This window comes from Sciurus carolinensis, chromosome 6, assembly GCF_902686445.1.
Source record: "Sciurus carolinensis chromosome 6, mSciCar1.2, whole genome shotgun sequence".
Classification (NCBI taxonomy): domain Eukaryota; kingdom Metazoa; phylum Chordata; class Mammalia; order Rodentia; family Sciuridae; genus Sciurus; species Sciurus carolinensis.
This window is the reverse complement of record NC_062218.1, coordinates 60,807,868-60,825,395: the sequence shown is the minus strand read 5'-3', so window position 1 is coordinate 60,825,395 and position 17,528 is coordinate 60,807,868. Positions and strand designations below refer to the sequence as shown.

At 35.9% G+C, this 17,528-nt stretch overlaps 1 protein-coding gene and 1 non-coding gene across 3 annotated transcripts; both read left to right on the top strand.

The window, feature by feature from the left end:
* Positions 1–4,666: 4,666 nt before the first annotated feature.
* Positions 4,667–4,773, top strand: LOC124987789 (U6 spliceosomal RNA). Its single transcript, XR_007109299.1, has one exon. It is a non-coding gene; the product is annotated as a U6 spliceosomal RNA (small nuclear RNA).
* A 4,194-nt stretch (positions 4,774–8,967) lies between these two features.
* On the top strand, positions 8,968–15,966 carry Btf3 (basic transcription factor 3). 2 transcript variants are annotated; one of them, XM_047554680.1, is made up of 6 exons: positions 8,968–9,104; positions 9,670–9,738; positions 12,723–12,836; positions 13,179–13,380; positions 14,725–14,781; positions 15,664–15,966. In XM_047554680.1, exons 2-6 carry the CDS (start codon positions 9,670–9,672, stop codon positions 15,708–15,710), a joined length of 489 nt encoding a protein of 162 aa, XP_047410636.1. In that variant the 5' UTR covers positions 8,968–9,104; the 3' UTR covers positions 15,711–15,966. The 2 variants fall into 2 exon arrangements, with proteins under 2 accessions (XP_047410636.1, XP_047410635.1); XM_047554679.1 differs by lacking the exon at positions 8,968–9,104 and adding an exon at positions 9,166–9,342.
* Positions 15,967–17,528: the final 1,562 nt, after the last annotated feature.

Genomic DNA, 17,528 nt, shown 5'->3' with positions numbered 1-17,528 from the left:
TTATTTAGAGACAGGATCTCACTGAGTTGCTTAGGGTCTTGCTAAGTTGCTGAGGCTGGCTTTGAACTTGTGATCCTCCTGCTTCAGCCTCCTGAGTCACTGGGTTTATAGGCATGTGCCACTATGCCCAGCTTCTTTAGAGTTTATTTGTTAAAGAAACCAGATTAATTATCCTGTCACTTCTTATAACCTGAATTTTGTTGATTGCATTCTGTGGAACAATTTAACATGTTTTTCTGCCCTTTGTACATTCTTCAAAGTGATATCTAGATCATTTTGAGACAAAAAGAAAATATGTTTCTGTTAAAAAGAATACAACACACAGGTTTAGCAGACCACAATTTATTTGGAATGTCTTAAATCAGTAAGAAATAAGAATAAAAATCATAACATATTTGGAAATCCACCTAACAGAAAATGCAGAAGACCTTCAGGAAATTTTAGAAACTGCTAAAATACATAAATAAATTGAAAAAAATAGATGGGATAAGTGAAAATTTTGTTGCTTAAGGGAGTTTGGTACTCAGCATCCATTACAATCTTTCATACTTGACTTCTTGTACTATACATCTAGAAAAAGTAGATTTCTAAGACTTCTGTGCAGTTAGAATTTTAGAGATGAATTTTTTTCTGCTAATTTGGTCATTGGAGTGTGCTGGAAGATGATCTGAACCTAAAGCCTTCTTCCCCTGCTCTTTTGTTGTTTTGTTTTTGTTGGTCAGCAAGATGGAATAATTGACTGCAGTAGCTTTGTAAGTGTTCAGTAGTAGTTGCTACAGTATCCTTTAGATTACCAAGTTGTAGCTTTAGTGGTGTACTCCTAATGTCAGTAATTCCATTTGTAGCATCTTGATTCTCTGTCCTCCTTCTGGGTAGAGACAGTGGATGCAATTCCCTTGACAGCCCAGTTCTGCAGTACTACCCTGGGACTCACTTCTGACAACATGAGCCAAAGCCCACTCTTATAGTCCTTTAAAATTTTCTTAAAAATTCTCTATATTAAATCCTTATATGTTTAGAGAGATCTATTTAAAAGCATCCCAATCTGGGCACAGTGGTACAATACCTATAATTCCAGTGGCTCAGGAGGCTGAGGCAGGAGGATCACAAGTTCAAAGCCCGCTTCAGCAAAAGTGAGGTGCTAAGCAACTCAGTGAGACCCTGTCTCTAAATAAAATACAAAATAGGGCTAGGGATGTGGCTCAGTGGTTGAGCACTCCTGAGTTCAATCCCTGGTACAAAAAAAAAAAAAATTAATCTGTACAATTCAATTCTAATAAAAGACTAAATAATTTGAAAAACCCCAAAAATGTATATGAAATAAATATCTGTGGATATATCAACTTAAAAATGAAAGATGAAATTATCTATTAAGAATATTGATATTTAGAGGAACCAGGAAATTCCACCAGAAAACTTTTAGAACTCATAAGTGAATTCAGTAAAGTAGCAGGATATAAGATCAATGCTCATAAATCCGATGCATTTTTATACATAAGTGATGAATCTTCAGAAAAAGAATTTAGGAAAACTACCCCATGCACAATAGCTTTGAAAAAAATAAAATACTTGGGAATCAATCTAACAAAGGAGGTGAAAGACCTCTACAATGAGAACTACAGAACACTAAAGAAAGAAATTAAAGAAAACCTTAGAAGATGGAAAGATCTCCCATGTTCTTGGATAGGCAGAATTAATATTGTCAAAATGGCCATACTACCAAAAGTGCTATACAGATTCAATGCAATTCCAATTAAAATCCCAATGATGTATCTCACAGAAATAGAGCAAGCGATCATGAAATTCATTAGGAAGAATAAGAAACCCAGAAGAGCTAAAGCAATCCTTAGCAGGAAGAAAGAAACAGGGGGTATTGCAATACCAGACCTTCAACTCTATTACAAAGCAATAGTAACAAAAACGGCATGGTATTGGCACCAAAATAGACAGGTAGATCAATGGTACAGAATAGAGGACATGGAGACAAACCCAAAAAATACAATTTTCTCATACTAGACAAAGGTGCCAAAAATATGCAATGGAGGAAAGGCAGCCTCTTCGACAAATGGTGCTGGGAAAACTGGAAATCCATATGCTAGGGGTTTAGAGTGAAACCAAACCCCTATCTCTCACCCTGCACAAAAATCAACTCAAAATGAATCAAGGACTTTGGAATCAGACCAGAGACCCTGCATCTTATAGAAGAAAAAGTAGGTCCAAATCTTCAGCATGTCGGCTTAGGATCAGACTTCCTTAACAGGACTCCCATAGCACAAGAAATAAAAGCAAGAATCAATAACTGGGATAGCTTCAAACTAAATAGCTTTCTCTCAGCCAAGGAAACTATCAGCAATGCGAAGAGAGAGCCTACAGAGTGGGAGAAAATCTTTGCCACTCATACTTCAGATAGAGCACTAATCTCCAGAATATATAGAGAACTCAAAAACTCTACACCAAGAATACAAATAACCCAATCAACAAATGGGCTAAGGAAATGAACAGACACTTCACAGAAGATACAAGCAATCAACAGATATATGAAAAAATGTTCAACATCTCTAGTAATAAAAGAAATGCAAATCAAAACTACACTAAGATTCCATCTCACCCAATTAGAATGGCAATTTTCAAGAATACTAGCAACAATAGGTGTTGGAGAGGATGTGGGGAAAAATGTACACTCATACATTGCTGGTGGGGCTGCAAATTAGTGCAGCCACTCTGGAAAGCAGTGTAGAGATTCCTTAGAAAACTTGGAATGGGCCCACCATTTGACCCAGCTATCCCACTCCTCGGCCTATACCCAAAGGACTTAAAATCAGCATACTACAGAGATACAGCCACATCAATGTTCATAGTTGCTCAATTCACAATAGCCAGACTGTGGAACCAACCTAGATGTCCTTCAATTGATGAATGGATAAAGAAACTGGTATATACATACAATGGAATATTACTCAGCCATAAATAATAATGAAATTATGGCATTTGCAGGCAAATGGATGAAATTGGAGAATATCGTGCTAAGTGAGATAAGCCAATCTCAAAAAATCAAAGGAAGAATGATCTTGCTGATAAGCGGATGATGACACATAATGGGGGGGTGAGGGGGGCAAGAATGGAGGAAGGAGGGACTGTATAGAAGGATAAGAGGGGTGGGAGGGGTGGAGGAGAAGAAAAAAAATAAGAGAATGAATCAAAAACTATTACCCTAGGTAAACGTATGATTACACAAATGGTATACCTCTACTTCATGTACAGAGAAACAACATGTATCCCATTTGTTTCAATAAAAATGAATTACAAAAAAGAATATTGAGTTTATGTGTTGATTGATAATTATTGATGGTGGGTGTTGGATCTACCAGTGTTTTTTTTTTTATTTTTACATATCTTAAGTTCTCCATAATAATGTAAAAATAACATTTAGTTCAGAGTTCAAAAGGAGTCAGTATTGGAATTATAAATTTAAGATTATCAATAAAAAGATATTTAAAACTATGGGATTGGTTAATACTATTTAGGGAGAAAAAGAAAAGAGAATAGGGGACTAAAAAGTGAGCAATTCAAAATCTATAGGAGGAAAATAAACCAAAGTAGACTGAGGAGAAACCAGCAAAGTTGAAAAACCAGGAAACTGAGATGTTTGTTAGCCTGAAGAAGAATATGTTTCAAAAGTGTGGAAGTGGCCAACAGTGCCAGATGCTGCTCAAAGGCTTTTAAAAAAATGAAAAGAGAATTTATCTTTTTTGATTTGCTGAGTTAGAGGTTCAGACAATTTATCAGAGAAATTCTGCTATAAAAGGGAGCCCAAATGTTAAGTAGTGGCTAGAGCGGGACACAATTCAAAGAAACTTTTCGTTTTGTCTCTTTTAAAATGTCTGGTATTAAAGCATTTTATTGTACTAGTAGAAGTAGAAAAGCAAGACAGGTGGGAGACAATAACAGAATCAAAATCCTGAAACAGGGATTGAGTATGGGTAGAGCGAATCTTCTTCCTCTGACAGCAAGAGTGAAGGCAACATTTATACATTCAGATACATAGAGATGGATAGACTGAGAGCAGGGAAGACAACGTTAGTTCTATCAATTTTCAGACCTTTAACCCTCTAAGCTCAGTTCCTTCACCAACAAAATAGGAAGTATCCTCTCATAAGTTTTCTGTGAAGATCAAAGAGCAAGCACTCAGTATAACCTAGTGGGAAATAAAGACTCCCTATCTAATTCTCCACTAACTCAACAAAATTATCAATTTCTCACTTTGAATTTAATAAAGTAATGAGTTTGAGAGTGTTTCAGCAGTATTTCTTGAGACTTTGGATAGCTAAAAATATACATATAGGCATTATCTTGACAAAGGCAGAGATATTAGAACAAGAGTATAAGGAGGTTTATAAAGAAGATAAAGGAAGAGGAGATGAAGGAAGAGATGAAAAAGACAACAATGATGAATATGATGGTGACTTTGAATAAGAGAAAGACTATAAAGAATACACAATAAGGAAAAAAATTAACATTAAGAAGTTGTCATTGTCTATCATGGATACATGGCAAGGGCCAGGTCATGAAACAACTAAAAGCATGGGAGCATTCATCCTAAGTGATTTTTCAAAACTTCTCTCAGATCAGAATGGGGCTCAAGGGTCTTTGAGAAATAAGCATAATAGTGCTTGCCTCAACAGCACATATACTAAAATTGGAATGATACAGAGAAGATTAGCATGGCTTCTGTGCAAGGATGACACACAAATTCATGAAGTGTTACATATTATTTATATACCAAGCTCTGAAAGAAAATGGATGCAAGCTGAGAATATTAAACCCAGCAAAATTAAGCTTCAGAATTGCTGATGAAATAAAAACCTTCCATGATAAACAAAAGTGAAAAGAATTCACAACTGGAAAGCCTGCACTGCAAAACATTTTCAATAAAATACTTTATGAACAAGAAATGAAAAAAAGTGAAAACCAGCAAAGGGAGGAAATACAATAGAAAAATATTCAATAAAGGAGAAAATAATTCAAGGTAAAAACCAGAAAAATCAAAATGGAAGAAAATAAAAATCATTTCTCAATAATAACATTGAACATATATGGCCTAAACTCATCAATCAAAAGACACAGACTGGCAGACCAGATTAAAAACCAAGAGCCAACAATAAGCTGTCTTCAAGAAACTCACCTCCTTCAAGAAACTGCAAAGAGATCCTCAGACTGAAGGTAAAAGGATGGGCCAAAAAAACCATCATTCACATGGATCTTGTAAATAAGCAGGGTTTTCTATCCTCACACCAGCTAAAGTTAATTCAGAAGGGACAGAAGGACATTTCATAATGCTTAAAGGAACTATCACAACAAAACATAACAATTGCAAATATTTATGCTCCAAACAATGGAGAATTTACATACATCAAACAAACGCTCCTCAGTTTCAAGAATCAAGTAGACCACAACACAATAATACTGGGTAACTTTAACAAGCCTCTGTCACCACTGAATAGATCCGCCAAACAAAAACTAAATAAAGAAGCTATAGAACTAAAAAATATAATTGATAATTTAGACTTTACATACATATATAGAATATTTCATCCATCAAGACTGAATACACTTTATTCTCAGCAGCACACGGATCCTTCTCTAATATAGACCATGTTATGTAAGCTATCACATATGTTGGCATGCAATTGTAGTATTACCTTACATATTTTTAGCATCTGTAGGGTTATTTTGATTGCTCCCTTTCCATTGATAATTTGTATTCTTGCTTTTTTCTTAATTAGACTTGATTTTTATCAACTTTTAGCTGTATTATTTCTTCCCTATTTCATATATTTCTGTTCCTACTCTTATTTTTTCCTTTCTATTCCCTAATTTGAAAATAATTTGGTTGTTAATCGAGTTTCTTTCTGATACAAATACTTTAAGTTATAAATGTTCATCTAAGTACTGTTTCATCCCAGAGATTCTGATATTTTAAACTTTTCTTAACCTTAGTTCAAAGCACTTATTTTTATTAACTTTTCTTGTGCTTTCTTCCTTGACCTGTGAGATATTTATAAGTGTGTCACTCAATTTTGAAGTAGTTGACATGTGGGAGTGGGATTCTATATATCTTGAGATGAATTATTTGTAATGTAATAAATCATACAGGAAACAATCTGCATGATTTTAAATTAAAAAATAAGTAATGGAACTACTTTCTATATTGATTGTATTGGTTACATACATGTCAAAACTGATCAAATTGCATATTTCAAATATGTGCATTTTATTGTATTTTATCTCAATAAAGCTATGAAAAAAGTAAAAGAAAAGAAATAAGCACAATATAAAGTGAATATTTTGGCTCTTGCTAAAGTACAACTCAGAGATAAAAGCAATTCATGGGTTTTGATTAGACCATAAACTATAAACCATGGAGGACAAACAGGTTTCACCTTTCTTCTCTATTGGTAGGGGCTATCTTGAGTGATGAATAAATGATTCTTAGGCTGTTAAGCAGTGATTTGTGGAAGCCAATTACTCACATTTGCCATAGACACTGGGAGCACACAGGAAATGGTATTCCCAAACTAAGATTACAAGGAAGTAATTAGTTGGAGGTGGAGAGGAGAAAAAAATCCCTTTGGTCATTTTTTAAGAGCCTGGTATGTAAATATGACCAGAACCAGAAAGAAGTACTTGCCTACTCACAAAATGAACAGGAAGTAGCTGGGGTTAAAATAAAATTATTCTTCTTCTATAGTTATCTTTGATGATTTTTCAGCATGGTACAGCTATTTAAAACTATAAAAGAATGAGATAAAAGGGGAACCAGAGCAAAGTAAAAAAATAACTCACATTGCCTGAAAATAGGTATATGTTTTAATATGACTATGATTCAAGATTTTTATTTGAAAGTCTTTTGTAAGCCTTGAATCAAGCAGTTCACATAGAAGTTTTTTTTTTTTTTTTTTTTTTAAATAGGGAAGTTTAAAAATTTTTTTCATACATGTATATAGGGTAATAATGTCGGGGCTGGGGAGATAGCTCAGTCAGTAGAGTGCTTGCCTTGTAAGCACAAGGCCCTGGGTTCAAACCCCAGCACCCCCCCAAAAAAAATAAATAAATAAATAAATAATGTCTGTCTCATTGTACCATCCTTCCCATGCCCACCACCCCACTCCTCTCCTCACTCCGCTCTACATAATCCAAAGTTCCTTCATTCTTCCCTACCCAATCCCCACTATGGATCGGCATCCACTTACCAGAAAAACATTTAGTCTTTGGTTATCTGGGATTGGCTTATTTCATTTAGCAAGATATTTTTCTAGTACCATTCATTTACCTGCAAATGCCATAATTTTATCCTTCTTTAAGGATGAGTATTATTCCATTGTGTATATGTACCACATTTTCTTTATCCATTCATCTGTTGAGGGGCATCTAGGTTGCTTCCATAGTTTAGCTATTGTGAATTGACCTGCTAAAAACATGGATGTAGCTGTGTCACTGTAGTATGCTGATTTTTTTGGGTATAAACTAAGGAGTGGGATAATTGGGTCAAATGGTGGTTCCATTCCAAGTTTTCTTAGGAATCTCCATACTGCTGAAAACAGGTATTGATTGCACACATATAAAATCTTGTTTATGTAAAACAAGAAAATGTCACAACTAGGAAGTTTCAAATGCCCCTAGTATTATATGGAGGAAAGGGGTAAAAATGTTCCGGAACAAAGACAAACATTCCTATCAAAAAGGAGAGTATTTACAAATATTTTATATCTCTATTGCACTGGATACTGTTGGCACAGTTATTTCATTTGATCTTTATCATTAGGATGAGAATTCACATGACCTAACAATAAAAACACCTACTTCTGTACTAAAATTTACTCATTTGATAATAGAAGCAGCACTTTTTTTTAATCAAATAACTGTTACAATTAATCTAAAATGCAATAACAGTTATCTTAGTGGTCTTCTTAATAAGACATCGCAGTTTTAACAAACTTGCACCTAAAAGGTACTTAAAGGAAAAAAAATTGATCAAATTAATTGGAAGGAGTATGCACTTTCATTTAAGTTTTCTTGCTATATAAATTTTATTCTAAGATTTTTGGACTCACTTTTGAAATGCAAAAACATTTCATAGCTATGATCACAAAAGGCTGACCAGTCAGTATCTTTTATTTTAATTGCCATTTTACAAATTGGTGGTTTTAAGATTTCCTTAAAGTTTGTCCTAGCATTCAGCAAATTTTAACTCACATCCATGTATTTAGTCTCTTCAACACACCAGGCACAATTTCATCTGATAGAATTAATCAGTAAAGAAATGTAAAATTTGTTCCATTGTGAATCGCTGTTGTCAAATCCATGCCAATTTGCTATCATAAGTAACTTTTTGTCTGTAAAAGAAATAGAAGGTAAACATGTAGCTGAGTTTAAGAAGGTTCATTGCCCGCTAAATTCGCTTAAGAGTAGGTTATAGTTCTCACCTCTAGTCCTACAGAACTGTTTTTCGAGGGGTGGAGCTTGGGGATGAATTCTGAATACATTCCTCAGAAACGCTGAATCGAAATCTACCAAACTACCTAATCTTGGGAAGCAAAATCAGTCTGGCAGTTTTTGACAATTCTCGGACCCATACATTTCAATGTGTGGACACCTGCTAAACACACGCGCACAGGTGGGCGCCCTAAACCCTTTCTTCTGATGGTAATGAACCTCGGGATCAGGACCCACGGAGGTAAGATGCATTAACTCAACCTTAACTGTAATGAACCAAGCTTTCTGATTTCTCTGCCCTTTCCCAGGGCTATGGGCGACGCCTCCAGCCCAGAGTCTCTGGTGAAGCCTGCAGACCGCCGCCGCTGAAAGATGAGAGAAGCCAACCGCCCCCAAAACCAGCCAAAAGTCGCGGCGCTGCGCTGCGCATGCGCAGTAAGGCAAAGCCCATTTCCTGACTGTCGGAGGAAGTGGCGTTGCATCACTTCCGGCCTCCCTCTAGCTGCCATCTTGCGTCCCCTCGTGTGTGCGCCTAATCTCAGCTGGTCTGCCAGAGACCCCCTGAGCGCCAACCCTAGTCCCCCGCGCGGCCCCATTTCCGCTCCGACAAGGTACAAAAAGGCTCTGGACGCCAGCGTGGGAGGAGGACGGGATCGGGGGCGGGAAGTTCCCGGAAGGAGCGAGACAGGGAGGGACAGGGCTGAGGACAGGAAGGCGATGCGACGGACAGGCGCACCCGCTCAGGCTGATTCTCGGGGGCGAGGTCGAGCCAGGGGCGGCTGCCCTGGGGGCGAGGCGACGCCGTCTCTTCCTCCACCTCGCGGCGGAACCCGAGGACAGGAGCCTCAGGTACCGCGAGGCTTGCGGAGATGTGCCGGGCCGGGCAGGCCCTGGCTAGGCCGAGGCCGGGCCAGGGCCGGGGTGGGGGGAGCTGGACAGGCGTGGGTTAGAGCCCTTGTTTTAGGGCTGTAAAGGGCTGAGTTGCGGGGGAGGGAAGGGGAGGTGGGTGCTCTTTGAGCTCTCTCCGAGCCGAAATTTGGAGCTTAGCGGGGCGGGTTTGGCATTCAGGCCTTGGCCTGGGTAGGACATTTGTTCTACTGGTGTTTTGGGAAATAGCGAGCGTGGAATGCGAGAATGAGCTAGACTTTTCGTTGCTGAGAATTTCCTTTTTTCTAGATGAAAGAAACAATCATGAACCAGGAAAAACTCGCCAAATTGCAGGCACAAGTGCGCATTGGTGGGAAAGTAAGTTTTAGTAGTTTTAGTTTTTGAAATTCTTTTTGCACTTATAATGTTGATTTGCCACTTTGCCCATGGAGAGAAAGTCACAAAACGAATAAATTCGGGGTGGGGGCAGGGAGCAGAGGTTAGATAAATATGAATGAGACTTGCAGGTAGTATATAAAAAGGTGAAAAAGCAGACGAATCTAGAAGAAATGAACATTTAAACTAAAAACATTGCTCATTTGTAAATGTTTGCCTTTAGCGTTACAGTATATAAGTAGAATCAAAATGTTTACTGATTTTTTTAGTAAGAAAAAAATGTGTTATTTCAGTTAGATCATTGTGCTCCATAACTTCACTTGTTTTGATTTAAGTTGTGTAAACTCATTGGGATTTGTTCGTACCTTTGCTGTACTGGAGATCTGGAATTCAGTTCCTAGTACGTGCTAAGCAAGTACTCTACCACTGAGCTACACCTTCAGCCCTTTTTATTTTTTGGTAACTAAATGAATTTGTTAAGTTTTTCCTGTTATACTTAAGTTAGAAGTTTGCCTCGTGTAAATTAAGATCTTTCTGTAATGCATTCCGAACTAAATGCCTTTCTGGTTAATTCTGTATTTTCAAGGATATATGAAAATATCTTTATAAAGGTATATTTTGGAGTTTACGAGTGATGACAGATTTGAAACTATTACCTAAATAGGTGTCTTTTCTGTTCTGACTTTGCAAGTGAAGAATGGAAATAATTGAATTTTAAATGATCAGTTTGGAGTTAATTAATTTTCCCCCCCTTGCAGATATTGATTCTCTTCATAGAAATTCTTTTTGGGATTTGTTTCTTAGATCATTCTCTATATAATTTACTTAAGTCAGAAGTTTCTTTAGACAGAGGTCTACCTAGTTGTATTTTGTATTGTGTTAGCACATTCCTAGTATTTAAAAAGGTGTGGCAGTTTGTTGAAACAGAACATGTCTTTACTTGGTAAAACTTGTGAGGCTTCCATAATACAAGTTTATTACCTATTAAATTTTCCCAACTCTTAGCATTTACCTTTAAGCAGAGTCTACTGTGAAGTAACCAAAAGTTTAACTTAGGTTAAATAAAAAGATGCAGCTCTGTTAAATTACTGAACTTTGCCAGCAGTGAATATCCTGATTTCCACCCCGCACCCCCTTTTGCTCACCCTTATAATCTTCCACATTAACTAACACATTAGGTGTTTCTTATCCTTTTTAACAATTACCAGGCTGTAGCCTTTGGAAGCCATAAAAGCTCATCATATTCTTGGTAAACCATTATTTGGATGCTCTATATTGGTATTTTTAGCCACCATTCCATTAGGTACAGTTTCAGGAATGATGTGTAAGCTTGTTACTCTGATCATTAGGCTTTACTTGTTAAGGCATCACACTAGGGCAAAGGAAACCCTTCAGTTTTCCATGATTTTAAAAGCTAACATATAGGATTAAACTTTGTATCTTAATGTCTTAATACTTGTTTAGCTTATATAAAAATTATTTCTGTTGTCAGAATAATATGTAAACATTTTCTATACCTTTTTAAAAAATACTTATGGGATGTGAGTTGAGTTTTGCCTTAGAGAAAATGGTATGAGCTACTATTAGATAGATGTTATAAAACCTCTTTATTTCATTATTTAAACAGAACATAATATGTAAAAAATTGAACTTTGCATTTGTGAAATGTATGGAACCTGTAGGTGGTTTGCTGGTTTTGTTTTTATAATCTTATAGGAATCTTTGGAAATGAGGTATCCATATGACCACTAAAGTGTGATTATTCGGTTGGGGGAGGATTTGGTAACAAGTTGTGTGTGTGTGTGTGTGTGTGTTCTTTAAACTGATTTACTTAAGCCTTTGATATTTTTTAATCCTGAAAAGGTAAAATTTAAGAAGTGAAAAGTCTCTAGGGAGACTTCTAGCCTAGTAGTGGAGACAGACTTTTTTTTTAATCTATAATTAATTAATCTGTGATATGCCTAGTGCAATAGAAGCTTTTTCAAAACACAGAGATGGAAGTGACTTGGCCCAGGAGGCCAATAGTTTGCACAGTTTAAGGAAGGCACAGAAGAGGAATGACTTAAACAGTGTTTTAAAAGATGAATCAGAAATGGGGTAGAGGTTGAGGGTGGTGAGGTAGTTGGGTGGTAACCTCTCCTTGAGTGTCTTCAGTGAGCTAGTAAGTGGGTTAGCAAGTAAACAGAATAAATATCTCAAGGAATTTAGATTATCTCTTATAGAAATAAGTTTTATAAGGAGAAGTAAACCAGGATAGAAAAATGAGTGAAGGAGTTGCTATTTTACATTTTTAGTTGCAACAAGCCTCTTTGATATGGTAACAAGAGACCTGCAGTGAGGAAGGGAGCCATTCCCTAGGGTCATAGCCTGCTCACCCTGTTTAAGGAACAGACTGTGAAGAATATCGTCAGGCATAGCACATTAAGGACAGAGTAGATTATGTATAGGAGCCTTGTAAGTTAAAATAAGAACTTCAGATTTTTACTCTAGGGTGCTATAGAAGTACATATATAGATTCATTTGATTATTCCATCCACTATTTTGCCTGGGAGTATTATTTTTAATGTTGATTTTTCTTTAATGTAAAAAGAAAAGGTAAGTAATTAGGATGTGGAGGTTCTCTAAATGTGGTTTAATCTAAGTGATACATACCACCTCTGATCACTCTTAGAGCAAGTAATATAAAAGGACATCAATGTTAAGAACTTTCAAAGAATCATTTTTTATATATATATGTGACAAAACTTAGAAATTTAGAAATTACAAAAGATTTATAGACAGTTTTTTCTCTCTTTTTGCTTCCATCTTTACCTTAGTTTGCCTATTCAACTGCACAGTTTGTGGTTATGGTTATTTTCTTATGCAGAACGTAAGGCCAGGAAAGAATTAGAAACTACTATTCCCATTTGAAAATGTTTGTTGTTATAGTATAAATGTGCTATTTTCTCTTTTCCTCCCCATATTAGGGAACTGCTCGCAGAAAGAAGAAGGTGGTTCATAGAACAGCTACAGCAGATGATAAAAAACTTCAGTTCTCCTTAAAGAAGTTAGGGGTAAACAATATCTCTGGTATTGAAGAGGTAAGGGTCAAATAAAATTTAGTTGGAAAAAGATTAGATGTTCATGCAATAAAAAAAAAATTGACTCTTTTTTAAAAATGCAAAACATCTCATATCCTACTATGCTTGAAAGTTTCTAAAATGTGTTTTTACTTTGTTAACTAATATTAGGGAGATTGCTAAGTTTGTAAGCTGTTTGATTACAGATTCCATTCCAGGCAAAATTTCACCTCAACTTCAAAGTGAAATACTAGATTAGTTAGCCAGACTTCAGTGTTTGTTTGTTTATCATACTTGGTTTTAAAGGAATATTTATCATACTTGGTTGGGCATTTTAATTTGAATGTTTTTTTTTCTTTATAGGTGAATATGTTTACAAACCAAGGAACAGTGATTCACTTTAACAACCCTAAAGTTCAGGCATCTCTGGCAGCAAACACTTTCACCATTACAGGCCATGCTGAGACAAAGCAACTGACAGAAATGCTACCCAGCATCTTAAACCAGCTTGGAGCAGACAGTCTGACTAGTTTAAGGAGACTGGCTGAAGCTCTGCCCAAACAATGTGAGTTTCCCAGCAGTGGTTTTACTAGGGCTATATCCATTTAGCAGCACATTTTTGTGATCTCTGGGCTCCAAGTGATAAGATTTTTGTTTTTAAATTTGGAATGTGAACATTAGTCTTACATATTTAACTGATTTTAAACAAGTGTTCTTTGTGTTTACAGTAATTGGCCTAGTTTGTTGTGATCATTATTGTTGACTTAGTGGAGTATTTATTTTCTACTAATTTTGTTTTGAATCAGAAACTAAGGATTTCTTAACCTTTATTAACTGGAAATGATAAAAATGTTAATTTTGGACTTAGCTGGTAACCACTTATATTTTAGAATTGATTAAAAATATATTAGTGTAATTAGCATTTCCATATCATTCATCATTTCTATGTGCTGGGAATCTTTGGACTCTTCTAGTTATTTTGAAATGCCTAATAAAGTTCTTCTATAGTTATAGATTTCTTTAGTTGCAGCACTACAGTTGGTATTGCCAACAGTCATGAAGAGATGACCTGCCAGTATTTTAGCTTTTAATTACAGTTTGCTGGGGATTTTGTTCAGGACAGAAAGTAGTATCATTGAAGAAGTATACATCAAGGGAGTATGTAACTACTTTGTGGTGAGGTTTTTTGCTTAAAATTTTGAAGAATAGGAATATAGGAGCAAACCTGTCTTCTTACATGACTTTATATGTAGTTACCCATGTTTTTCTAAGTGTTTTCTCACTCTGCCTCAGTTTATAATTGTACTGTTACATGGGTAGATATTCAAAGGTTTTAGGCCATCTTGGGCTCCCAGAACTATAGTAGACTTTTTGAAGTATCCCACTCATAATTGTAAAGAGCTAGTACTGTGAGGTCTCAACCCTCACCCTTGGTTTACATTTTTGTTTGATAATGGAAAAGAGGATGCTTGCCTTTCAAAGACACTTTAAATTTTTAGATTCTTTTATTTCATTTCATTAAATGTTTTTCGAGTTTTATACCATATACAAACAGAGTATCTGAGACTGACTACTTCATTTGCTTCCTAAAGTAAATCATAACCATTAGGTGGTATGTGGAGTGTTTTTTTATCTGTACCCTGAGGGATCCCTCCTGCTCTCAGTTTATGGGGAGCCAGAGGGATTAAAAAGATGGGTATACAGTTTGTTTTGTTAATCAGTATTAGTGTTCTTGTCCTTTGCACATATCAGAATATCATGTTATTAATGGTACAATAGGCAAAATCCAAAATGTCACTTGTCATAATGAATATAGGTTGTAAGAACACTTGGCATTTCATCTGTTCTTTTTGTTAATGTTGTTGAAGACATGGAGAAATATACAAATTAATTTGTTTCCCTTTCACAGCTGTGGATGGAAAAGCACCACTTGCTACTGGAGAGGATGATGATGATGAAGTTCCAGGTAGGATCCTTCACTTGTGGTTAATCTGGAGAATCTACGAGCAAGGGGAACAAAGACTCTTCACAGTTAAAACTACCTTGGTGGAGGGAGTAATAAGTTAAGAGGGTGGGGAGTGAGGCGTAGGGAGCATGTAATGAGAACAGTAATGGAGTGTTGGTTAACTAGGAGTTAATGTTTATTGACTTGACCTGTTTTTTTGTTTGGGATCCCAAGAAGGTTTAGGTATCTAACCTTAAATATTGAATACATACGTAGGTATGTATATTGTGAACTAAATATAATGATCTGTGGATCAGAAATTTTGAAGTAGGAAACAACCTTTGTTTCCTACTTCAAAATTCGTGAGTTTATGAGAAGGCATAGAGAAATTGCTTAATTATCTTGGGATATAATTATAAAATCTATAGCAGGATAACTCCTTTGGTAATAAATTCCTTTGGCATTTTTCTCTTTATTCTTGGATAATTTACTTTGTTGTAAAACAAATCATGTATTGAGCAGGAGAATCACTGGATTCATAAATATTGCCACTTTGCATAGATAAGGGTCCATGAGAACCCAAGAAAACTTCAAAATCATGTGCATGGTTGGTTCTGCTCCCCCATATTAATTGATGCATTGTTTAATTTTTTTAATGGGAGGGAATAGAGATGATATAAACTTATCTAAGTGTGGTGCTTATTAAATCATTGTCAAATTAATAGCTTCCTTTGGTATTAGTTATATGCCCAGACATGCAGTTCTCAATGTACTGAATAGATAGTGGCCTCTGGAAGTAATGACAGGTGTTGACATTTGGGAACATTTTCTTATCTCCTATTAATTAAGATCTGGTGATTGTTTGTAAAGTGGCTGTTTGCACAATTTTTTTTTTTCCCCTAGATCTTGTGGAGAATTTTGATGAGGCTTCTAAGAATGAGGCAAACTGAACTGATCAACTTCTGAAGAAGATAAACTTGAAGAAGTTACTGGGAGCTGCTATTTTATATTATGACTGCTTTTTAAAATTGTTTTGTTTATGGATCTGATAAAATCTAGATCTAATATTTTTAAGCCCAAGCCCCTTGGACACTGCAGCTCTTTTCAGTTTTTGCTTATACACAATTTATTCTTTGCAGCTAATTAAGCTGAAGAAGCCTGGGAATAAAGTTTGAAACAAAGGTTAATAAAGTTCTTTGCCTAGTACATGGTTTTATTTATTTCATTGACAATGACCTGTACACAGTAAGCAGAATTGTTAATGGAAAGCTAAACATTGGCATGTAATATGACCGATAGCCTTTGATGAAATATAATTAAATTCTAGAAACACAGGATAACATAACAAAGGTGGTGTAAAACTCTCATGCTTGAAAACTTTTTTGGCACTCCAGCAGCCTTTAGGGTTTAACTATATGGGTTGAATATTCCTGTAGGTAAGCAAAGGAGATTTTTCTCTTGATGCTATTTTCATTGTAAGCATATTAAGTACCTTTTGTGTATTATCTCAATTTTACCTCACTTCATCCTCAATTTATGAAGTAGGGACTTTGTGCCTCTATTTTGTAGATGTAACCTGATGTTCAGACTGTATCCCTTCTTTGTAGAATAATCCTTTTATGAAGTGACTGAAAAAGTGTTTCTAGTAGGAATGTCTCCTGGGTCACTTTGTATTTTCCCTAAGTGATAATTCTAGCTGATGTTTTTTAGATGTTAGCATACAGTAGAATTGAGTGTAATTGTAGGTGTTTAAGAGTTGTAACATGTAATGAATGTATAACTGCTACCAGTCAGGATGCTTACAGGAAAATTCCCTTGTCTTAAAGAACTAGTGGAAATTTTGTTGAAGCAGCTATACAACTTTAACAGATTTACAAGTCAAAATGAAATGTTCATGTATAATCTGTAGCAAGACCAGTTGGAGAACAAAATTATTTATACTTCTGACAATTGTAAATGTTTATAGCAATTCACATACCTTTTGAAGGTACTATACTTCTATACCTAAAAGTCCCTATTAGTTAATTGTTCCAAAAATGAAGAACTGTGTAAGTAGGATTTGTGAGTTTACATCAACTCATTTTCCTCACAGGATGTATGTAACTTCTGTTGAAGTACACTGCTACAGTAACAGGGTCCTGAGGGCTCCACCGTAAACAAAATTACAAATTGGTTGGACTGCTATACTCACCCCAGGTTCCACTGCAGCCCTGTACTTGCGGGCCCTTGGGGCCCTCGTAGCTTCCTTCCTGGCAGAGAAGATGGTAGTATAAAGCTGTTACATAAGTCATTTTTACGTGTAGCTGACAAAAGCAAGTAGAATGACTGGAAGGGCAATGAAGTAGGCAGTTCCGAAGTGCAACTGGAGAGTTTGCATTTCTGTTAATGATGCTACTATCTTCCTGAAATGCTTTTGAGTGGTATAAATGTCCTCTATTCATCCTGAAGCTTCAGGATGACAGTAATAGATTGATATGCTTAAGAAGACTGCCACCATCACAATAAGTGTACAACTATTTCACTTAGCTCTATAGGAGAGAGCTACATAGAGGTGCAATAGATTTCTAGCCAGACTCATCCCAGAGCAACTTGTTTATTTATGTGCTGACTAAGGTTAAGCCTCTTATTCCCCTAAGCAGAAACTTTTTTCCAACAACCTCTAAAACTATTTTAGAGATTCATTCTTTAAGTGATAGGGTATACATTGGTGATTGTGGATGAAGAGCAAAGTTTTTCTTGTAATCCCTAATGTCAGGATAATAGGGTTA